Source organism: Clarias gariepinus, chromosome 10 (assembly GCF_024256425.1).
Source record: "Clarias gariepinus isolate MV-2021 ecotype Netherlands chromosome 10, CGAR_prim_01v2, whole genome shotgun sequence".
Lineage (NCBI taxonomy): Eukaryota > Metazoa > Chordata > Actinopteri > Siluriformes > Clariidae > Clarias > Clarias gariepinus.
The window spans coordinates 22,503,871-22,528,568 of NC_071109.1; the positions used below are offsets into that span (position 1 = coordinate 22,503,871).

The window sequence follows — 24,698 nt, forward strand, 5'->3', positions numbered from 1 at the left end:
AATTAAGTAACATTAGGTAATCAAGTAACATCAACATTAACATCAACAGTCAGTTGTTGTTGGAATAATTCTTGCAAGAACAGTGTTGTAAAGTGCATTTGCAAAACCCATGAAGCACCGGGCTCTCATGAAGATCATCCCAGGAAAGTAAGACCGAAACTTACCTCTGCTGCAGAGAAGTTAATTTAGAGTCACCAAACTCAAAAATCAGAAAGATGTCCAGCTCGCAAAAACATTAAGTAACTGCCATAGAAACAGCGGATATATCTTTTGATGTGCTGGGTGGACAAACCAAAATATCATAAAAGTAAAGGCTTTACATGAGTAGGCTTTGCATAAGTAGCATACACATCGCAAGATCAGCTGCTCAAAGGACATTGGATATTTTGAAAGCCTTCTGCATTGTTTTACAATGTAGAAAGAAATAAAGATCAGGAAGAACCACAGAATTAAAAGGTGTGTCCAACCTTTTGACTGGTATTGTAAATATTGTTTTATGACTTAAGTAGACTTTTAAATAATATCAAGCTTGTTTTACTTAAAAATTTCTTTTTACTTTACCAAAATTGCAGCTTTTAAATACCATCTAAATCATTGGAAACCAAACCAAAGTTTGTCAATCTGGTTAAGCGCAACTACTTCCACACAAGTCCAGCCAGAAGTAAACTACTTGTCAGGTGAATCACAGACAGACAAAATTGTTCTAACTTTCTCTCGATTTATATTAATTATGACAAATCCATTCAATAATCTATGCAGTCACCACGAGCTCACCGAAAATGGCCAGGCAAAAAATTTAAGGGGGAAAAAAATAAAACCAAATATGTGTGTGTGTGTGGGGGGGGGGGGGGGGGGGCATGTGAACACCTACATACTGTAACAAGCCACCGCCACTCTCAAAAGGCCCAAACCTGCCCAACTACACCAATCACAAATGAGCAGCTTAAGTACTAATGAACTGAAATCAGCCCACACACGAACCCAATACAAGCAGAGAAGAAGCACACAATAGAAAGACTTGTTTACTTTTATTCAAAAACTTACTGTCTCCAGATAAATAGAAATCAGAAACAGTACAGTAGGTGACAGGACAGGGAAACAATTATGTATCAGCATAAATCTTTGAACAGGGAAAAGATCATAAGTTTATAAACATTAACAGGGAAGAAAACACTAGAAAATTAAGTTTTTGTTAAAATGCACGTATATTTACACGATCTATTCAGCAGTTTTGCCAATGTAGTGGTGAGTGACAAACAGGTGCCAGTTGCAAAGGCTTCATTTTCATAGTTCTTTAAATTGCGATGCACTTTCTAACTTAATTACACACTCATACTATTTGGGAACATGGCTTCTATAGCAGTGCTCACCCCTGTCCAAGGCATCTACCCTTTTACAGAGTTGTGTTCCAGGCCTAATCAAACAGGCTAATCAGGTAGATTGATTTATTTGGCGCTGGTGTGTTGGTTTAGGATTGAAACCACTTGCTGAAAAAGGTAGATGTCCGAGACATGGCTTGGTGATCACTGGTCTAAAATAGTTAGAAATCTGCACAAAAACAACAAATAAAAAGCAACATAATATTGAAAAATTGAGAACGTTTGTACAGGCATGTTTAAGGCCAAGACATGGAATGATTAAAAGGTATTCCTCTGACAAAACATGTTGAGATATACAAATGTCTCAGTACAAGCTAGATGTGTTAATTTAATCTTATAGAGCTGCCCAAAAGCAACACGAAACGTTCATGTGTGAATGGAGTATTACATTGTGTTACACAAAGGCTTAAATATTGGGGGGAAAAAACAAACAAACCTTAAAGCTGAATGTAACAACTCTGAATGTGGAGCTCAACATAAAATAAACATTTAGGAAAATGTTACAAAAAAAAAAAAACCCTGACAAAATGCAAACGCACAAACAAAACAATATAAAATGCAAATAAAAAAAACCTCCTTGGTGCTTGGCTACATGCTTTTACATCAATATATTTTTTTATTACCTTTTCAGCTTTATATCGGAGCTTAAAAGTAAGAAAAGTCCTAAACGCAGTTATAAAATCAGCACCAATCAATACTTTTTTGAAATTATTTAACTTTATTTTAAAGTACATGTTTAAATCACTGTTCAGCTGAATGTCAGGGAGAAGACAATGGAGCAGACTTACAACAGTAATCTTTGTTTTTAATTCGAGATGAACACAATGGCTCTATTGGAGAGATTTCCTTTTGATTCCTTGGTTTTGCCCTTTGCAAGGGGTAGATCTGACATCTGGGGGATGATTTATGTGAAACAAATTCAGTTTCAAAATTCTGATATTTACCGACACAATGAGCTGCATTTTTGTTATCGTTCTCAAAGGGAGGTGAACGAAACTAAACACTAGATATAAAGAGGTGGAGGATGGCCTCCGTTTTACATATTAGTTAAGAAGATTAAAATATATCACATCACTCACTATGATGAGCAATAACCTGCTTATAAATTACTACTTTACACCTGATTACTCACTATTACAAAAGGGCTATACATAACATAGTTATCTTTAAGTTAAAAAAAAGAAGATGCATTCACCCCAGTTTCAAGAAATACCACAACTCTAGGAGAGCTCACATACACTTCTTCACACAAGATGACGTTCAACTTTGAAATATATTTAATATATTTTATACATGGCAAAGAACAGTCCAACAATCCATGGCATTCGATCACCCCCCTGCATTTTGCCTTAAGAGGGAAAGCTTACTCAATGACTAAGCCACTATATATCATCTTTTAAGTCTCTAGTGAACAAGAATAGATGTTTTTGTTTAACCAGTAACTACACTGATCTTGTGTATAATTTTTTTTTTTTTTTACAAAATCAATTTAATATTACAGAAAAGTTTTTCCCCCAAAAAAGATTTTACCCATTTTTATCCTAAAACATGGGTACTTCAACGGTCTACAAAAGAAAAGGTTTAAATTCAGTGTGAGTTCAGTGTTACCAAATAAATGGCCCTTGCTTCTCTTTAAATGTAGTTAACATTTCTTAGATTGAGGCTGTTTATACTCCACAACATGAAGTAAACTGTAGAACTGAGCTGTCTATTAGAAATCACTCCTACTAGTGCCATCTAGTGGTGTTCTCTCATGGCCATAGAGTGGACCTTTGTTGTTCCCGGCCATTACCGCTGAAAAGCATCGTAACCCAGGAAATGAGTGGTCCTTACAGACTCGTCCATGATAGAGGCTGGGTCAAAAAAGTCTGGCTTCAACTCTGTTCTCTCTCGTCGATTCTTCGAGGCAGGCTGGAAAACAAGCCCGAAAAGATTTTAGATTAACAGTAAGGAATTCGTTCACTCAGTATCATTGTGTGTTTCTTACTGCAAAGTACCTCTGAACCAGACTGGTATTGGAGACTGTGTTTTGTCAACTAAGAATATAAATATTATAAACTAAAAGCATATCCTTATAAATAAGTTATAAGGTAAGCCTGTACTGAGAATACCATTAAAACCAACAGTTCATTACCAGATCGATATCCATCGTGTCAAAGTCCATGCCCTCATTGAGATCCTCAATTCGGCTTTCTGACGACATCATTACATCCTCGACGATTGGCTCCTCATCATCTTCCATTAGCCCTGATCCTCTACGTCTGAAAAAGAGAAACATGTTATTAAACATACATATAAACATATAGCTAGTAAATCTTAAATTTAAATCACTTTGTCTCTCTCAAAAAAATAATAATATTTCACTCAGTTACACCAAACAACATACTTTCATGCTTTCTGTAGCTCTAAGGCTTTCTGTAAGGTGCCCTGATCATAGTTTTCGGCATTGATTTCTGTTTACAGAAATTACAAATCAGCCAATACTGGACACAAGTGTGTGTGGGTTATTGGGATCTGCCATTTAAAAGTCTTCTATTTATTGTGTAATGTTGTTCATTTACCATTTGCAGCTGTAAAAAAATATTTTAACCAGCACTGTATAAATATAATTAGAGAAAATATCATATGCTTAAAGTGCTTATTTATTTTTAACATATGAAAGAAAAAGACTTGATAACATTCCCAAACTGGTGTCATGTTGATGTAGTCCTTAACTCATGTATTTTGCATAATCACAAATGTATCGGTTTATGTGATCAGCCAGGTTAGACAACTTTATGATTTTATTATAGCATCATAGGCACCATTAAGGCATATGTAGTATTGTGCTCACTCACATCGCATGCTGCAGGTTGCTCCTCAGCTTTGCGTAGTTCATGGCTCTCTCATGCTGCTGCCTGGCAGCCTCTTCCTGCTGCTGCCTCTGGGCCAACATCCAAGTTACTTGCGTGCTGCAAAAACACCAGACGATCATCTTACTAATTGAACTACACACACAAGCAATAATGTCTAGCAGAACAACTTATGTACAGTTACGACACATTTTTCACTGGACAACTGACTACCGCACTTTGGTCCTCCATTGATGCTGCTTTCCACTAATTCGCAACTTAAATTTTGTGCAATCTTTAATTGTACAATTGCTACTGATTTAAAACCACATAAAATAATTTACAACCTGTTTGAATCTTATGGCAAGTTGTTAATTGTTCATTTTAATTAATCTTTGATTAGATAAAAAAAAAAAAGATGCACCACTTAGATAAACGTCTTTGACTACTGGGCCCTTACTTGTAGTCAACGGGGCTCTGGTGATGGTGAGGTTGGGGTGTGTGTGGGTGTGTGTGGTGCTGTGGATGCTGCTGTTGCTGCTGCTGCTGCTCAGGAGGCATCGTATACACTCCCATGTAGCTGTCCTCTGGCCTCAGCCGTTTGGGATCGCGCATGACTGTTGATGTGAGATGGGGTGATGGCATCATGACTGGCGTCTGCATGCTCTGGTCTCGGTTCAGCCACACCTCGCTGCTGGTGCTGCTCTCCTCGGCTAAACAACAAAAGAAGAAGAAATAAAAAGTTATACCATGGCTGTGTGATTCTTAAAAATCATAAAACCATTTTTGGTGTCAGAATTCAGATTGCATTCTCTGATCATTTATGTAAGGAATATAATGGACAGATATTTCGTACTTATAAACTGATTCAAATTGTACCGGCTACATTTTCCCAGCACGTATTGTGTAATCTTAATCCTCAGCTAATTAACTGTTATTTACTATAAACCTATAATTATAGGAGGGTGCTAAGAGAACAGCGTGTTCTCACAAAGGTAAAACACTATCAGCAATAATCACCAGATGGTTGAACAATCCATTGTAGCAAGTTTTCTGTTCCTCTGGCAACTAATAAGCCACTTGTGAACAAACAAAGCAATTCTGATTATCATACTTACATGTGAACATTTTGAATAATCCACGAATGACTAATCACTTTTTTTTTCATTTTAAACAATTACAGTGATCTGTTTACTAACTGGGAGTAAACAAATTACATGTCAACTATTTAATATTTAAACATATTAATTATATGTTTATATACACACACACACATTTTTATATATATATGCACAGGTCAGTTTTAATTTCTTCTGTGGACAAGCCATGCTTCAAATAAGAGTGTAACAAAAGTTGTTGACTGTCCAAATGCAAATGGTGCAAAATTGAAATACAAAAAAATATTCAGATTTTATTCAGATTGTTTTGTGCAGTCCCAGTTTACCTGCGGCCACATTTATGATTCAAATAAAGAAGCCGAACATTCACAATCCATACGACAGTAATATGAGCCGAGGCGGGTACCTTCAGACATTTTCCTCTTCCCTGTGACAGGCTTGGCTTTTTTGCTGCGGATGGTGGAGCCTCGGCTGCTGATACCGCTCACCACCGACATGGTGTCATCATCACCTCCAGCCTGTAAAGAGTTCCTGTAGGAGATGAGTGGGAGCCAGCAGTCCTCCCTTTGCAATGCCATCTGAAACGTCATAAAGCGCTCCAGATACATGTGCCTGAGGAGAGAGGGAAAGAGAAAGGATCAGCATTATTTATGGTAACTGTGTTTCAAATGCTATACAAGGCAGCAAACGTTGCAAACTTTTTAGGCACACCCGGGGGAAGCAAAAAAAAAAAAAAAGGAGTACAGATAACAGCACTGGGACCATAAATGTGATGAAAAATCCACCCGCTTAAAACGGTCATCAGTAATTCACCAACTTCGCCATTTGCCCTAATGTATACGAGATCAGGACTTTCACTTTCCTTGGTAAAAAATTTTTTAAATGTGCTTTCTCAACAGCTACTCATAATGAAAGTCTATGATTTCATAGTAAATTCATAAGCTCATCGGTTTTTGTAAATTAAAACGCAACTGGTTCATCGAGTCTTTGGTTTCTGCCTGATTTCTATGTGGACTCAATCTTGTTTGTGTAAATACTTGAGAAAACTATATTAGGTTTTTTTTTTTTAAAAACTGCTGGTGCTGTCCTTTTTATAACATAGTTGCACGACAAGCAAGACATTTAGAACTGGATCTTACACAGTGCGTTTGTCTTGTCTCATGAGCTTCGATGAGAATTCACTTAGGATGTCCAAGAAGGCCAGGTTTACAGGAGGATATCCATCTCCTTGAGGGTTCGGCTCCTTGAAGGCAAACTCGATACCATCCCTACAAGCCAAATGCAAAGTAAAAAGGAGTCAAACACAGATCACTAAATTCGTTAAAGCAAATATCGTAAAGTAGAAAGAAACACACTTATGCAACATGGCGATAGCTTCTCTGGTCTTGAGTTGATCCAAACCAAAAGTTAGAGAGAAGCGTCTGGCCAGTTCTTTAATGCCACAGAAAGATGATGATGAGCGGTCAAAGCCAAGGCCCAGATCTGACAGCATTTCATTGAACAACTATATAAAGCAAAAAAGAAAGGAGCAAGTAAACCCCAATTTGTTGTGAGTAGTGAATACAAAGTAAATTACATACAGAATTCAAAAGGAAAACCATTTACCTGCTGCAAGCTCAGAATGAGCGTCTTCGCACACTGGATCTTATCGATCTGTCTTGTTTTGCTCATTGTTTCCTTGATGATGTCACCGTAGTCATTATAATACTAATGCAGAAAAAAGCCAGTCAGCTGGTTAGAGTTGGATTACGGAATAAATGAAGAGTTACGGCATAAATAAAATCTAAATTATAAAATGAACCAAAGCGAGACTCACCCTCATGTACTGCTTAAATATGTCCGCGCCAGTCTTCATTTCCACAACGTTGTAAATGATGAGCTTGCAGTAAGCAGCAAGGAGGTTACGTCGCTTGTGTAAAGCTTCTATTTTGCCTGCTTCATCGTCCTGCTGCCCATCTGTTCAAATAAGTCCAGCATGGAAATAACCAAGTAATTTATACATGTAATGAAACTCTAAAGTTGGTGTGTTGAAGATATTTGTGAAAAATAATTCGAGAGGACACTAGATGAGTAACAGAACCCAGCAAAATTAGTTTTTGGTCTGTTTGTTTGTGCATGCATCATGTTAAAACTACTGAGCTAATTTCAATGGGGTTTTCACAGCTGTATCTGGCCGAGCTTGAGGTAACAGATAGGCTTTGTTTTATCGCAATGGGCCAACAAGAAGAGAGGATATGCCAGTTTGAAATTTAAATGGAAAATGCCCTTAAATCCTACGGATTTTTTTTTTACATTAGTTAATCTCAAAATTCAACAGCTGCAGATTTTTAAATGTGCACTTACAGTACGAGTGTGCAATGGAAATCTATCTAATAAATGCAATCTCACACCTTTGTGCAATTGTGTGTTTTTCCAAAAATGTTATTCCAAATATCAATAGATGAAGTAGATTTTTTAAACGCACTTATGAGAGTGCAATTAAATTTCATACAAATGAAGTTGAGGGCACATCCAGTCTTAAATATTTTAAATTTATATATACTGTTTCTGAGTTCATGAACACAGCTACACTGTCTCCATCTTGTGGCAAATTCTCTCAATAATGATCAGTGAATTTTAGAGCGTAATTGTGAGATAAAGGGACTCCGGGAGCTAAAAACTAAAACTGTGTACAAAACATTTAGAATACACAGATAGACTGAAAGATTAAGGTTCGTACACTAACTTCCCACTGAAATTTACATTATAAAATAAAACCTTACTTTAAAAACCTTTTGATTTTTCAAACCTTTATACGCATCCTTAAAAATAGTTTAAAGCATGTAAACATTTAAGCTGTAAGCTTTTACAGTGTTCAATAATCTATATACACGTTTGCATACAAAACAAGCATTTAGGTCAGACCAGTTTATCAGAGTCCAAAGGACATTCAGCTCCATGTTTACATTGCACTCTAAAAACTGATCTATCTAATAACAAATACACTCATGCTCTAAAGCCAATTTCTGCACATTAAAAAAAATTTAAAATGGGAAGGGAAGGTCTTTCCATTCCACATAGACTTTAATGTGTTAACAAGGCTGTGTATGCCGAACCTGTGCTGTTGCTATCTTCATCCTGGTCGATGAATACATGGTCTAAGATAAAACTGAGCAGCTCAGACTGCAGCGAGGCATCCGGTGAGTAAACCAGAGGTTCCAGGACCTCTCTCCCTCCTGATATGATCTGGTGACTGAAGATCATCAGCAGGTCACACAAGATGGTAAAGGCCTGCAGGGAGAGTGTTAGTCAAGTCAAGTAAGTGTTGTCAAGCAGGACACAAACAGAAAGACAATAAACTGAGCTTGTAATGGCTCATACCGACCTGCTCTTTCACGGTGGTGTTGACACTGGATAAATATCGCTGACACATCAGGCAGAACGCTCGCATTTGCTTCCTCAAAGTCACCATATCCTCCTGCAAGTGTCAAAACAAATAATTAACAAACCCGACAAAAAGAAAACCAACCTAGACTAGAAATGAACAAACAAACACTGTCTTACTTTTTTGCAGCTGCCCTCAGAGACCTTGGCTAAATGCCAGAGAATCACATAGTGTGTACACTGCAGCGCATGAATGACAATCTGAAATAGGTTAGGCAGACAAAAACTGGGTCAGTGACTTGTTATAATCACTCTGTACGCCAAACCAAACAAGCATGTAAAGTGGCACCTGCTCAGGCATGTCCCCATTCTCAATGCCCGTATTGAGTAACTTATAGTTGCTGGTGAACAGATCCCATTTAGAGAGGTCATGAGCGCTGAGGAGAAAGGTAGAGTGTGCGAGTCAAACAAATGATGCGACAAACTGCTGCAGCTGTATAACAGGAAAGAACGTAAACTGTAAAATGCAGGTCTTTACTTGTGAAAAGCAGTGATCCTCTTTAGCGTGGATAAGACTTGATAAGCATCGTCTTCATCCGGGTCCTCCCCCTAAAAACCACAGCGCATCAAAATAAAGGGAGAGAATAATTTCAGATTAATTGTTGTTTCATACAGTTATATTTTATATATATAACATACACCTTAAATTGTGCAGTTTCATTTCCTTGATTGCACTGATGAACGCTCATGTGAGCTGAAACACACAGTTTTTAAACTCTGGCTACTCAAATATCAATAAGGGCTTTTACATTATTTATTTATTTTGCAAAAGAGGACGAGCCACCGTACATTTTTGTCTGCTTTTAAATACACCCGTTTTGTTTTTACCAAGCAAGACAATCGTTTTTATTCATATTGTAAAGAATTCAACTAGAAAAGTGTAGAAATGTGCCGACACTAACAGACAGTACGATGATACAAACATTTATTAAACTGCACAGAGCTCAGTCTGCCCTTCTCACCTCCTGAAGAAAGTCTTCCAATAGCTTATTGAACTTGTCCACCTGTTCGTCCAAGAGCTGGCTGCGGGCGATGTCTACCCTGTTGAAAATTGTGAACTCCTCGTTACAGAGGGCATGGTAGGTCTTCGAGCAGGCCTCCAGCACATCAGTGTCGGTGTGCTTCTCCACTATATCCCTGATTTGTCTCAGCAGTGATTCCAGATGCTGAAAGTAAAGAGAAAAAAAAGCATGTTAAATAAAAAGCAAATTTACAAAATATGATTTTACATTCACAGTGTCTAAAATGCTCACCTTTTCCAATCGGCCTGTTGTATAGATCTCCAAATCAAAAAACTGCGGTAACTGTAGAAGATTGGTCACCTTCTCTGCATCAACTGAATACTATCAGGGAAAAAATATATTTGTATTTATAGACAAGTGAAATGTTTGACCTTTTTCTTTACCAATAATAAAAATCACATAATTATTTACCTTTGCAAGTAAAGGTGGCATTGCCACTGCAAAAAGCTCAGTCATTCGTGTCCGGTCATCAAGCTGTGTTTTTTTCTCTTTTGCTGTCAATACCTGGAACAAGAAGACGAGATTAATTTAATCCACCACTAACTTATTTTGTGTTGAGTACAGTGGAACCTTGGATTACGAGCATAATTTATTCCGGAAGTAGGCTCATATTCCAAAACACCCCTAAACCAAATCGAATTTTCCCATAACAAATAATGGAAACTTTAATTATTCGTTCCACAGGCCAAAAGAATAAATACATAAAAGTAATTAACGAACACAAAATAAATATGTTTTACACACACACACACACACACACGTGGTCACAGTGTTATAGTAAACAGTACACATGCGCACAGATGTTGATTATACCAGTAAGAGTCGCGTAATAAGACCCAGCAGGGAAGACGATTATCCACAATTCTGTAGCGAAAAAAAAACATTGGCTCAGTTGCGATCATGTGACGCTCTGCCCAAAACAAGAAGCGCATGCGTGATACATGATAGTCGGTACTTGCAAGACTTGCTTGTTTTTTAAGTCAAAATATATATAAATATATTATATATATATAAAAAAAAAAAATCTTTGCTCGTCTTGCGGAACACTCATAAACCGCATTACTCGCAATCCAAGGTTTCACTGTATGCACCGTATGTGTGAATCAGCTTGTACTTAATTTATATTCCACACATTTGAGATAAGAGATAGGAATGTGCTTTACCACGTGAACGCTTACCCTTTTGCCTGTGCCTCTGCCCACAGGAGGATGGCATTCTGCAGCTTGGCGGATGGTGCAGAGCATAATCTCGATCAAGGCCGTCTCCTGTCTGTCTGTCAGAGCTACACAGGACATGATGCATTAGAGACATTCTCACAGCGCTGCAATTGCAACACATGCCAGTTCTCACAATGAGATGCATATTTCAATGTTAACGTAAATAAATCAAATTTTCACAAGATGAACAACTCATGGGGCTCTGATACCGTTCCAAAACTCCTGTTTTCTTACTACATTTGCATGAAACTGAGTAAAAGTTTCATCTCCTTTGCTAATTTGAATTAGTAAGAATTCAAGGTCAGGTTTAAAAATCTACAGCTGTCTTACATATTGCTATATGAAACACAGCTGATTTAACTGCCACATGTAGTTACCACGTTTAGTAGAATGTAACCTAGCACGTATCCTCAAAATACAAACAAGAGTAGGTTGAAAAAAAAGAAAGCAAGTAAAAGTCCTGTGAAGTAGAGCTTGCAGTAAGGGTCAAAGACAGGGTCACAAACCTTCCTCTCCAGGCAGGGGCTCATCCAGCAGCAGACTGATCATACACTCCCAGTCCTTCAGCAGCTCGGAGGCACAGTCCCACATGCTGTCTACCAGGTACGCAGCGTGTTCATGCAGCTGAAAATGCAGAGACAGTGCGTTTTATTCTAGCAAGAGCTTGAATTTGAAGCTTTTTATGTTTTATCTATAAAGATGTTCAACATGTTGACATGATGACGACCAGTGCATGAAGCTGAACGGGTTGCTTTGACTTACCTCACTCTCTAGGAAGAAGAAAACGGTCGTTTTCATGAGATTTGCATTCAGACTCTGTCTACCTCGTCTCTTAGGCATGCTATCGTCTTCAATATTTTGATGACTGAACAATCTGTGAAAGGAAACAAAGACAAAAAGATTGCTTAAGGGAACAATGTGCCATCATTTGGTCCTGTATTACGTCTTTGCACAGACAACAGGAGCCTGCTGTAAACACCTATGACATTTACACCCAGGAAAAAAAAATGAGTCAGGGGGAAAATATAAACTACATTATGATGCTCCTAACTTGCTGAGTTGCCCTGACAATCCATTAACAGTAATTCACTGTAAGCACTGCGTCAGGTCAAAATTAGCAGGAAATGTGTACACAAAATGTGTACTACAGTGGAAATAAGTTAAACGTCATGTCCCAACACACCAAAAGTCCCATAAAATGATGACAGAGCAAAGATGATGGCCAACATGAAGAAATACAAGAATGTGCTTCAGACTGGAGCAACGGAAAAGCATCCAGGAGACTTAAAATTCTGGAAATTGACAGCCATGGAAGCAAAATTGGTCATGCTTTCCGGGTTGGGTGAATAGCATGCTCTCTTTCCCCTGTCAAACAAGGCATCACTCGCTAATCAAGGGCATTTGTGAACTCACAAATTTGCACACGGAAGAAGGCAGACAGTGGTGTACACCATGTTAAAAGACTCTGAGCAGCAGTAAAAAAAAAAAAAAAAAAAAAAAAGACTCGGTTGGCTGGATTCATACGCTCTAGAGGAAGCGTGTTTTACACTTCATCCTCCTGAGATCTTAGCTGCTATACACAGAACTAAGAGGAGCAATATGCAAAGCAGTGTACAACAAAGATACATATAACGCGAGTCTCACTGCTGCCCAAGACTCATAGGTCCAAAAACTATCCTGATCCTAAACCTTAGCATGCAATGCTTAAACCCACCTGCACCCATGTGTTCAACATGCTTGTATTGCCCTAATCACTTTTTTCTTTCCAAAACAGACCCTGTTCCAGGAAATGCAGATGTTTTAAAATGAGGCACAAGCATGTTCGTCTTAGTAGTAAAAAATAAAAAAAAGGGAAGTGAAACCAAGCCTTACTTCTTATACAGGAACTCTCCAGCTGCCACAGCGACCGGCCGGTGGGCTGAGTACACCAGGTGGTAGACGCTCTCGCAGTCCTCCGCTGTCAGGACCTCATCACTGCTACTAAAAAAGCAAACGCCAAAACCCCAGAATTAGCACACTATCCTGTTTTGTGTCACCTAGTTGCCTTAAAAAAATATTTGATAATTATTTAGGCAGTGTGAGAGTATGCATGCTTACTGTAACACAAGCGTGAGTAGTTTTATTGCTTGCACTGCAACGTCATACTCCTTGTCCAGTGTCATGGAAACAATGCGGTCCTGTAAGGAGAGAGACAGTTTGGAGCAAGTTGCATATAATCCATGGAAAACTAGTTCAAACAAACCTGAATACATGAATTTATATAAAACTTCAGGAAGATATAGAAACTTTGTTACAGTAGTGCCATGTATATTTACTAAGTTTTCAAACAATTCCACCATCACACTTTAATGAAACACTGCTTTGTACTTGGAGACTAACTCAATTTTGCCTTCTCTCTCTCTCCATGCATTTGGAAAGAAATAAACTGCAGATGGCACTCACCTTGAAGCGGCTGGTAAAAAGCTCCAACTTGGCGTTGAGCTCTCTGTTGTAGTAGAGGCCCTGCAGAGCTGTGAGGCATTTTAGCCGCACTTCGCCTTGCTGTTGAAGAGAGCAAAGAAACAATGAGGTCCCCAATATTATCAAACAGCACATGCTTCGTCCCAGTAAGGGTCGAGGATTTGGGTAAGCATCATAAACCTCACCTTGTCGTGCATGGTCCAGCCGACATATTTCAGGTAGCTGTCGTTGAGAAAAGCATCACTGTACATTTTCATCCACACCCCGATCTCCTCGATGCAGATTGCTCGAATCTCCGCTATTGCATCACTGTAGAGACAGCAACAATCAGTGAACAGAGCCCAATTTGTCATGGTAATGTCTAGACGCTAGCTTTTGATTTTAAACGAGACTGACGAAAACAGGGATTTGTTTATTTAGAAAAACACCAATCAACTATAGTGTGATATTTATGTGATCATAATCTAAATACCCATCCTCTCTCTCTAATCAATAAACCTGTAGAGCTTTTTTTCCTTTTTTTACATTCATTCAGATTATTTGAATTAATAAGTATTAGCAATCAAACAATAGAATTTTGTTTAAAAAACTAACAGAAATATTCCAATGGTATTTCTATTAGAAAACCTAACACATTTGACAGTGAAAAAGAAAAAAATGGCATACCGATATCTGTGCACGAAAACTCCCTTGAAAATAGCGTTCATCATATTTTCAATTTCATCCTGATTTTCTTGAAGCTGCAAAAGAAGAAAAATGTATATAAATGAACCCCAGAAACATCTTATTATGAAATTAATATATGTCACATTATATATATATATATATATATACACACACACACACACACACACACACACACACACAGTATATGTATCCATCCAACTATAATAAAAGCATATGATAGTTTACCCATGCACCAACAAAACACACAGGTTTTAACACGATGCTCGAGACATGAATGGTCATTCCCAGTTAAAATCACACACCAGCCTCCAACACAACTCACACAGATGGCATGCCAGCAGGACTATCATTACATAACTGAACTGTTAATTAATATTAGTGCTGCAAACTAAAGATAGCTCTGCTATTTGCAATCATCCTGACTATTCTGCCTTCTACAGGATTATATGTTATTTAGGAAATCCTCATGACTAAATCATTTTAGAGGCGAGTCAGTTTCTATTGTTTATTTAATTTCTTTCCCTTTTTAATAAAAAAAAAAAGTGTTTTGCATGCACAAGATCTTCGATTGATAGTACTGGACAATGTGAAGGATTTTAAATTAAACATTCTATTAATAAATGTATGCCATCAAATAATACACGTTTATTTTTACACATTTACTAAGCACTGTTATGTTCACCGCAACAGCTATTCACTTTAACTAAAGATCATTAATCCTAGAAAGTAATGGATACCATGACCCAGATACTTAAAGACAACATTCCTTATCCACAAGCTCCTTGGCCCAGCTAGCTATTATAATCATCAATAGTGCCGTTACGTATAATTTGAAGCTGCTATACAATTTTATATATTTTTAAAATTATACACAATAATAGAATATTTATGTTATTTTGTTGTTGATATTCTTTTATATACACTATATTGACTAAGGGGGTTATATTCAGCATATATTATAAAGACCAAAGATCTGGTCATAGCAGTCAAAAAACAAAACTTCTGAACACGCTTTTGTCACATCTAAAAAATGTCACATGTTCTTTCACAGCGAACGTGGCAGATCAGTAGCTGCAGATATAACTAATGCTAAATTAAATATCTTATAGACCTGGAACACTAACGCAGCTTGCCTCTATGCTTTATAATGATTGGTGGTGCAGAGTTGCTTGCGTTAAGACACGAATAAAATCACATACATCATCTTTCACGAAAAGGTCTCAACAGATCACTATCATTTCCTCAGACTTTATAACAGGACGTAGCTCAAAAGCTTTACTATAACAGGGAAGGAAAAATTTGCTCCTGGAAAATTTTCTGCAAGCATGAACAAAGTATTTTACAAACGGCACCATGGCAGATACCTGGTTTACATCTTGCATACTCTACGGTTGGTCATGTAGTGACCTACTGACATTTAAACATGACCTATAAAAAAAGTATTTCTTGTTAAAGCAAGAGCTTTGTGTGTTTGACACCCGGAAAATAATTATGTTTCAAAAATAAAATTCAGAGTCAGCTATGAAATTTGTTTTACCTCATCCATCATTTAGCTGTACAGTATTTTTTTTCTATTAACTATAGACTGCACAAACCTGTACAGACCCCTTAAAGCTGCTTACGGAGTTGCAACGCTATGCTCACCTCCTTGCGTTTCTGTAGGAGCAGCTCCAACCGGTCACTGGCCCGCTTGCCGATCATCTTGTTTCGCTCGGCCTCATACTGGCGTTGAGTGTTGTCCATGTTAATGCTGAGGTTCAGCGCTACGTTTACCAGAGCAGTCATCAGCTTCATGGCTGTGTAGATCACAACAAGTACGACAAACAGACATGAGCCAAAACGACATGCTGTTGATCCGACCATCAGCCACAGCGCATCCACACTGAGCTCAGATAAACAACAGTACACAAACCCTCGGAGCAGAATGCCTGGTCATTATAAATGATTTGCAAGTTGCTACATCTGACCTGCTAGTGTACTGGTGTGCCTAAAGGCTCGCACTTGGGAATCTGACAGCCCGGTGAGCAGGGAGATGACCGTGTCCATCATATACTCATCGTAGATGATGCTGTACTGACACTGACGGACCAACACAGAAATGAACTCGCAAAAACTGGACTTGAACTTCTTCCACTGTGGCCCAGCCATCGTTAGTGGGTAGTCTCCACTGTCCTACAGCGACAAACACAATACTCTTATTTAGCGCCGGTACGGAATTTCTCTGCATATTTTTATACATCCTTTTTTCACAAGCAGGAAAATCTTGCCTCGTCAAATTCTTCAGTCATCTTTCTGATGATCTCAGAGTTCTGCATGTGCCGGAACATCTCGCTGCTCACAACACCTGAAATAATAAACAGATAGAAAGTGCTTCTTCATAACTGATGAGCTGACTGCAACTTATCCATAGCTCACGATGGAATGAATCATTAATGTACCTTTACAGCCAGAACACTGGATAAAGAAGTTAATCAGGTCAAGGAGAGCCATGTCTCGGTCCTGTTTGTAGGACTCGATCCAATCATCCACCACAGACTGGAGGAAAAAGAGAAAAATCGATAAGACCAAGAGAAATTTCCAAATTTTAAAGTTTGAGAGCTCAGCAGTGTTGACGCTGACCTGCATGGCACTCTTTCCCAGCTTGACCACTTCAAACAGCATGATATTTTCCATGCCATTCTCTTGATGGTGTCCATTTAAGCGGCCAGCACCCTTTCCACCTCCTTTCCCCTTCTCCCCAGGGGCCTTCTTTCCCTTTTTCACCTAAAACACAAGATTCAGCATAGCCTCAACAACAAATCATTTACCATTTTTAATCCTCTGAAAAGAATTCTTGATCATAGTCAATCTGACAACATGTCTGCCTTTTCCCCCGCTCTGTGCAAGAATTAACAACAATATCTTTGCCGAATGGGGAATATCAACCACTACGTCCAAGTGTACTACAGTCCATCCTACTAAGGCAAACATAAATACAATTTTAACTTAACCAGTAGGATATTTTAACTTTCACACAACAGAACACAACAAAGAAAAAAAAATAAGTTTGTGCATGTGCACTTGAGTTATGACCTCATGAGGGATATAACCATCCTATGATTAAAAACTTCCTGTGACACATTTTAGCCTATTTAAAGATTTGGATGATGAAGAGAATTAATGTGCAGGTAATAACAGACATCAGCTTTTACAAGAAGGAAAGTAATCCAGGAAAGTAATCAAAGTCAAGTAATTCACTGACTTTGAAAATGTGACATGATTTCATACCAAAGTGATTTCTTTTTTATTTTGTTATAATCACATGGTCTGGAGTGACAGCCATTTGTAATGAGTTAAATGACAAGTCACACAGCTTAAGGGTTAAATGCAATGCTCGATGCACTGTCCAAGAGACAAGTTAGTTACTTTTATCACTTTCCCGTGCTGGGAAACTTTGCAAAGCACCGTAATTGTGATAACATGCTGACAACTCATCCATAAACTCCTTAAAAAGGCACCACAGCGACAATTACAGGATTGTAATTTGTAAAATGAATATCATTAGTGTAAGATCATGTAGAGAAGCCGTCATATGACACCGTATGAGCTGTTACTATACAAACAGTAACACGTGCGTTAATATAAACGTTTCAGATTATATATTCAGATTAGAGCCGGAACAATGTCTACTTTTTTTTTTTTTTTTAAGTTTGAAAGTTTTGAAAATTCAAATCACATTGTGATACAAAAAAACACTAATAAATACAAATTTCAACAATTTCCTTGCTGATAAATCTTAAAATGTTGAAAAATTTACAGCGGTCACAAACTCATCTGCTTGCTATCTGATGACTAATGACATTTGGCAGATGTTTTGCTGACATGGACATCATTTAAAACTCATTAAAAAGACTCATTAACAAGCAGAGCAAGTAAACACTGGGCTAAAAAGCTAAACCCCTGTGCCCAGACTGAAGCGCCTGTTGTTGCTATGTAACGATAACTCACACTAGACCTTGCCTCTTGTACACTGCCTACAGCCAAATCTTTATATGCAACTACAACCATAGTGACACTGGATTTATTAATATAATTAGGTTCCATACATAAACATACCTCAAAATTGACTCTCCTTTCTAACATTCTCAGTGTTAGAGGCAACCATTCTGCACAGAGATATACTATTGTGCTGTGTAAGGTTATTGATCATAAGCCAAATGATTGGTCAGAGTTCTGTGCAGGATACTCAGTGTCACAACACGTACCTTTCCTTTCCCCGGAGCAGCATTTCTCCCATCAGAGTCATCAAAGTCAGTATCTGATGAGAATCGTGTGTCTGTGTCCCTGGTAAACACAACATTCAATCTTAACAATGATCTCATTACACACCAGACTGAGTGTGGACAATAATATAAAGGGTCACTCACTGGGGATAATGAAACTCCGCTTGTAATTCTGGTGCTGCTATCATTTCTTTAACATCTTCTGGACCACCTTAACTTGTCAAAGTATTAATCTTCTGTCAACACCAGCAGCAAATGCAGGGACCTTTGTCATATGACCTGGAACAGTTACACAGAACAATCAGAACATTCTGTATTAAATTTCAAGTTTAATTATGCAAAAATTTAATTTTCTAAAACATTTTCATGCCAAACCGTGGAGAGATTGTATTCAACCTTGAAACCGATAGTTCAGGGAACAACCAGAGAAAAGATGCAAAATACTATGCAATATAAAGTTGTGGTTAGATCATGGCCACAAGGGGAGCAGTGTTGCACTACTTTTCACAGCTGTTCTCTGCAAGCGCTTGGCCATGTGGGTGATGCACTCAAGACAGAAACCAGAAACAGGAAACAAAAGTAATGCTTGCTGTGCTCTCAAGATAAATCCCAGTTCTGAACTCCTGTCTCAGCGCAGATGTCGCTAGTAACTAAAGCAAATATATGCTCTTCAATTAGGGGAAAAGGGAAAAAAATGAGTAGTGCTTATATTTGAGCCCTAAAACGCACAAATTTATCTTACTACCAGGATTTTTGTGAGCCATTCAAGCATGAGAAGCAAAGAAAAAAAGCTTTATCCAGAGGACTGACATACCACACACTTCTACAGTAAAACAATTACCTTAGATAATCAGAACTTCATAAGAAATATTTACATATTTAATCAGTTGTAATGAACCTTTTATTAAACTGTGTTAAGAAAGCTAAATAAACAGTGACCAAAAAGAAGAAGAAAAACACTAATCCCTGTCAAAACAAATAATTCATAAAAACTCTTCCTTTATATTTCATTCATGTACTCAATCTTGCATGAAATAAGTCTGACTACAGTGATGTATTTATATTTAGTTTTCAGTTACACTTGCTGTCCTTTAGTTAGACTATATTTAAATAATGGGAATGTAACTTATTAAAATGTTATACTTAAAAAAAAAAATGAAAAAGTATCATGCATAAAATAGCAAAAAATATATATGCATATTGTACTTTTTTTTTTTTTTTTTAAGAAAGCTTGTCAGAAGCATTCACATGGCTTTGGAGCTAGCTGAGACTACAGACCTGAGCGGACAAACTAGAGTGTGCAACCAAATGGCAATATATGAAGCTCACAGGACAAAGGGTAACCCACATTCATTTGCGCGAATGTGTGGCACTGCACAAAAAAATCTACAGCATCCTGAGCATCCGTCGGGTGAGAGCTGAGTGGTTTAAATTAGGCCATTTACTATTACTAGTACTGTAGCTGAGGTTGAGAAACTGTCTAAATTCAACCATACTTTCAGAGCCGGGTTTTCTACATACAGATCTTTCAGTGTCTCTCCGTTGTATTTAACGTGTAGAAATCCTCCAGTTAAGACCATGCACAGCTCCTGTTTAAATCTGAATACTGAGACACATGTTGGCACACGGAGCAGACTCAGCTGGTGGCATAACGTTACATCCTTAACAAGATAGCCATCCTCTTGTGCTTTAAGTAGAACCAGCAAATGATTGCCAGGCACAGATACTGCATATTAACCCATGATCGAGATGTGTGAGCAAAATAAACTTGATATGAGGAAAGTGGAATAGTATTTCCAGAGCATGCTTTGACATTTCCACATATAATTGTCAATTACTGATTTATGCACTGTGCATAGCTGACTGAACATCTCTGAGCGGGAGCAGAAACAGCCTGGCCATGAGGGTGGGGTGGAGGGGATAATACTACCACAGACACGTGTCTACGTGCACGCGCAACCTTTGAACCTGATCGGACATTAATATATCTCAAACACGCTGCACATCTACCGCATCTATGCATCACCTCTACAAAATATCCAAAATTATAACTCAGCATTGCGTAACCAGGGTACACCGCGTACCCCGTTCCGATCCCTTGCTGTGGAAGAGCCACAGGCCTCAAAATGTGCTCGCGAAACGAGATGAAAACAAGGGGGCGTGGTCGGCGCACACTGTCACGCTATGCGGCGCGTGCATTGGCCGTTCCGTCTACGGTTTCCAGGAAACAAGTATGGGAGCGCGCTTCCTCTGTTACCATATAAGGCGTTCATCTGTCCGCCCTCGTGCTTATCGAGTCCAATCACAGGCGGTCATTATCATTCGCCTCCGTAAACAAGAATAAATGGAAGGAGGAAGGAAGCGACAGAAGACGCGTTAGTGCTCGAGCGAAGGCTTAATATCAGTGGCGTTTGATAGTTTTCTCTCTTTAACACGGCCCTGAAGATGATAAAAGAATAAGAATTATAATAATAATCACGTGATAATTAAAAAATAAAATAATTACACTGCCTAACGAGTAAGCACGCTACAGGTACAATACCATAGTAACGCAAAGGGCGTGGCGTAATGCATAAAATACACACAGATTCATTTCATCATTAGTGAGATTTAATGTCATAAAAGTAGGAAATGGATAACATGAAAGCACAGGTACTTTTCTTTAATGCACACATTGAAAACACGCTGAGACTAACTGTTAGGATCAATGTAAGTAGTAGTAGTAGTAATAATAATAATACATAAAAAGCATGGACAAGATTACACAGACGACAAAAACAATGCTAAAATCAGTATGGTAAAAGTTTCTAAATTTACTGAGAAACTAATGTGCATGTCTTAAAAGAGAATCTGGGGCGCCGTTAAGTCTAAAAGTGTCAGCAAGACTATTATGAAATAACAAGTGAGTAAAACAAAAGCAGACCGGTAACCACATAACCATAATCATACACATTTTATACAAATATACAGTGTGTATAATAAAGCAGGAAACCCTTTAAGAAAAAAAGGCTAGGTTCACTTTTTGAAAAGTGGCGCCAAATGAAGCTAACAAGCACCAGGACACTGAATCTGAGGTGAAATGAAATTGGTGATTTTCCGAGTAGCGCAGGATAGTCAGCCACACACACACACACAAACACACATACACAGAGCAAACTTTATAATAAATGCTTTTTAAAAGCCCGCGCTCGGTAGAACCTCAAGCAGTGACCGAGTGTGAATTAAACTCCCAGCTAGGCTGCTAACTCAGCTCGTTACCTGTGTGTCTCGTCCACAACGTGAGTTCTCCTTCACTTGATGGTGTAACTTTTATTAACTGGGTAGTTTCTAGTAAAGTCAGCGAGTGAGCTGAGAGTGAACTACACTACACATTCTCCTCGTGATAAACGTGTTCACGAGGATTCTGGTGATAAATAATTCAGACGTGAGAAAACAGGACGCCGATTCGAGCTCGCACGAAACATCAGCAGGACGAGAAGCGAACAGTTTTAACACTTTCTTTGTATTTTCTTCCTGTTTGTATGTAATACAATTTTCACAAAATAACTTGGTGACTGAAAAAAGTAAAATAATGAACAGCGACGGCAAAACAAGTTATATGGGAAACGCGAATATGAGGGGGGAGAGAGAGAGAGAGAGAAATCTCCATCTTGAAACCGATCCAGCAGCTGTTTTCGGGATTCTCCATTTTGGCTCAGCTTTACAGTCATCATGCATTCCAGCCGATAGAGTCGTGTTGTGATTTACGGTACATTTCCTGTCGGTAAATATACCAATCGATATGATATGACTTTAATACCAGGTTTTTCGAGTCTCGTTTTTTGTTCGTGCGACAACAGTTTTCTCTTTTTTTTCACGTGCGGGGGGGAAACCGCCTCCCCGCGTCCTCCATCTTGGTTGTGAATTTGTGCTCCAGTTTCCTCGCCATAGCGGCTGCGCTCGCGGGCTCGCTCGGGTTTAGCCAGCTAGCTACATCAACAACACCGCGCGCGCACAAATACCGCGGAAGTGGCCTACTGACCCGCGCTCGCGCGCGCCTAAATCCGTCACTTGCGACGTTTTAAACCCGAACAGACCCTCTCTTAGACCGAACTACACCGCTCGGGTCCCGCTTATTCCGCTACGCAAGCTAACCGAGGCTAGCTTTCAGCAAAATATCACTAAACGCCACCAACTTCTGTAAACGTCTCCGCCATTTTGCAACTTACCCACCAGCAGTATTAAATCCAGCACATATGCAGCTCCGTAACAGTGTCGATTGCCGCTAGTTGTTTGGAAGAAAAAGCCCAGACAGATTCATAGATGTTAGTTTGAAAGTGGCGGTCAGAGGCTGTCTGTTTCAGACACACATACACACACATACACAACCCGCTCGCACCGCTTGGTTTGTTGTTTCGATAATCGAGCTGGAGAAACAGCACAAAGCTGCCACCTGCTGGTCACATGGTCACGACCCCTCATAGTGGACTGGGGGTGACATCTAGTGGTCAAAATGTGTTATGACGCTTTAATGATAGAAAGATAGATACATAAATAGATAGATAGGAGATTTGGAGCCAATTCCAGGCTTGAATGGGATGCCAGTCTATTGCAGGGCACAAGCATGCAGACACTCACTATGAGCAATTTGGTAATGGCAGTCTAAAGTCTTTGGACTGTGGGAGAAAACCGAAGTACCCTAAGGAAACTCATCAAGCACGAAGTGATAACCACTACTCCACGCTACTCTTTATTTTATTATTGGAAATTTGGCACATTACACAGGGGCATTGATGGCTCAGTGGTTGGTTCCTCACCTGCCATGTGGATGCAGTGCCAGTCCCTAGCCCTGATAAAATGGAATGCTTGCCCCATAAGCCCCCCAATAGGAGCAGCCAAAAGACTAACAACACCACGTTATTTTGAGTCATGTCTATGCCAAAACATTTATTATTTAACAGTGAAACAGTGTTAGAAAAGATCAAATAACACAAGATGTAAGTTCAGTGTGAGGTGAAATGAAAATGGTTTGGCATGTTGGCAACAAACTAACTAGGAAGCACATGGCACACTGACATTCTGGATCTGTCACTTATCTATCACTTATTGCTAGCTCTTATAAAGTATTGTACAAAGTAAGATTGTGTGGCATGTGATGTTTAAGCAGGCTTTCCCTGCTGTTTTTAATCCTAGCTACAGTAAAATGCTGATCAAGAAATTCGTATTAGTAGTCCAAAGTGACTCTAACAGCACACATGGAGGACCTTGCCACCTTGTGATTTACACCTATGTAAGTTTATCCATGTTTACTTTTGTTCCATTCTAGTGCACAGCTTTTGTTCCATTATAAGCTGTTAAGACCCTGGATGGTTCACACCAACACTGTGTACTTATTAGGATTAAGGCACATATTTATTCATTCATCTCCTATACTGCTTATCCTCTACAGGGTTGCAGAGGCCTAGACTTAGGGCATGAGGCAGGGTACACCCTGGTCAAGGTGCCAATCCATTGCAAGGCACACACACAACCAGTGATTTGGGAACACTAATCAATCTAATCTGCATGTCTGTGGGAGGAAACCAGAGTACCCAGAGGAAACCCACCAGGCACAGGGTGGAAATGCAAACTCCACCCACAGATCCGATGTGAGAATCTAACCCTTGTCCCTGGAGATCTCAGGCCACAGTGCTGCCTGGCACATATTCATGCAACACTTTTTAGATGTTTCAAAAAAGAAACTGTACCGAGGCCAAAATTTGTTTAGAATTTTCTTATGGTATCCTCTTAATACAAAAAGTGTCACAAAAATGTTTGCTAAATCCATTAAAGATAATTGTAATAAAATATTAATAAAAATAGTAAAAAGATTAATGACTATAGTATAAATGTCTGCTTTTCCATTTTTTTAATGTTTATGACTGATGTTGATGATTGACTTTGTCTTTTTGAGTCCGTTTAAACTTAAGCAATACTTAATTATGCAAGCAAGTGGCACCTTTCTACAATTAGTTGTTTCCCAGACCAATCTGAGAACAGTTTTTTTTTTGGTTCCCAAATGTTCTGAGAACTGACGTTTTTCAAGTTCCTGTTTGGTTTTCTTTTACCTCATGTGTGGTGCATGTGCGTCAGGATGCACCATGGGAAGAAGGCAAGTGTGGCAGAGGCAGTGCGATACTCTGGGTAATGCTCTGCTAGGAAACCTTGGCATGCATGTGAAATATATATTGACCAAGACCACCTACCTTCAAATAGTATTAGACCAAGTACAGTACACACATTTATGACAGCAGTATTTCCTAATGGCAGTGGCCAATTTC

The 24,698-nt window shown here is 38.7% G+C and overlaps 1 protein-coding gene across 2 annotated transcripts; it reads right to left on the minus strand.

Annotated features, from left to right (window-relative positions):
• Window positions 1-1,013: 1,013 nt before the first annotated feature.
• stag2b (stromal antigen 2b) lies at window positions 1,014-22,799 on the minus strand. Of its 2 annotated transcripts, none has more exons than XM_053505534.1 (33): window positions 22,612-22,799; window positions 18,544-18,678; window positions 18,382-18,460; window positions 16,757-16,900; window positions 16,576-16,672; window positions 16,405-16,481; window positions 16,105-16,309; window positions 15,782-15,933; window positions 14,117-14,190; window positions 13,636-13,759; window positions 13,433-13,531; window positions 13,088-13,167; window positions 12,863-12,970; window positions 11,753-11,864; window positions 11,497-11,614; window positions 10,952-11,055; window positions 10,185-10,277; window positions 10,005-10,094; window positions 9,714-9,917; window positions 9,230-9,300; window positions 9,041-9,128; window positions 8,872-8,952; window positions 8,693-8,785; window positions 8,424-8,598; window positions 7,145-7,284; window positions 6,934-7,035; window positions 6,684-6,832; window positions 6,468-6,596; window positions 5,735-5,940; window positions 4,671-4,923; window positions 4,217-4,330; window positions 3,514-3,640; window positions 1,014-3,290 (listed from the first exon to the last, which is right to left on the minus strand). In XM_053505534.1, exons 2-33 carry the CDS (start codon window positions 18,585-18,587, stop codon window positions 3,168-3,170), a joined length of 3,855 nt encoding a protein of 1,284 aa, XP_053361509.1. In that variant the 5' UTR covers window positions 18,588-18,678; window positions 22,612-22,799; the 3' UTR covers window positions 1,014-3,167. The 2 variants fall into 2 exon arrangements, with proteins under 2 accessions (XP_053361509.1, XP_053361508.1); XM_053505533.1 differs by having other exon boundaries at window positions 22,608-22,799.
• Between the last annotated feature and the right edge of the window lie 1,899 nt (window positions 22,800-24,698).

Coding starts and splice junctions, on each gene's coding strand:
- stag2b (XM_053505534.1), bottom strand. CDS start 18,587: ATGATAGCAGCACCAGAATTACAAGCGGAGTTTCATTATCCCCA. Junction 16,901..18,381: donor CTGCTCCGGGGAAAGGAAAG/GTACGTGTTGTG, acceptor CTTGTGTTTTAG/GTGAAAAAGGGAAAGAAGGC. Junction 8,599..8,692: donor ACACCACCGTGAAAGAGCAG/GTCGGTATGAGC, acceptor CTCTCCCTGCAG/GCCTTTACCATCTTGTGTGA.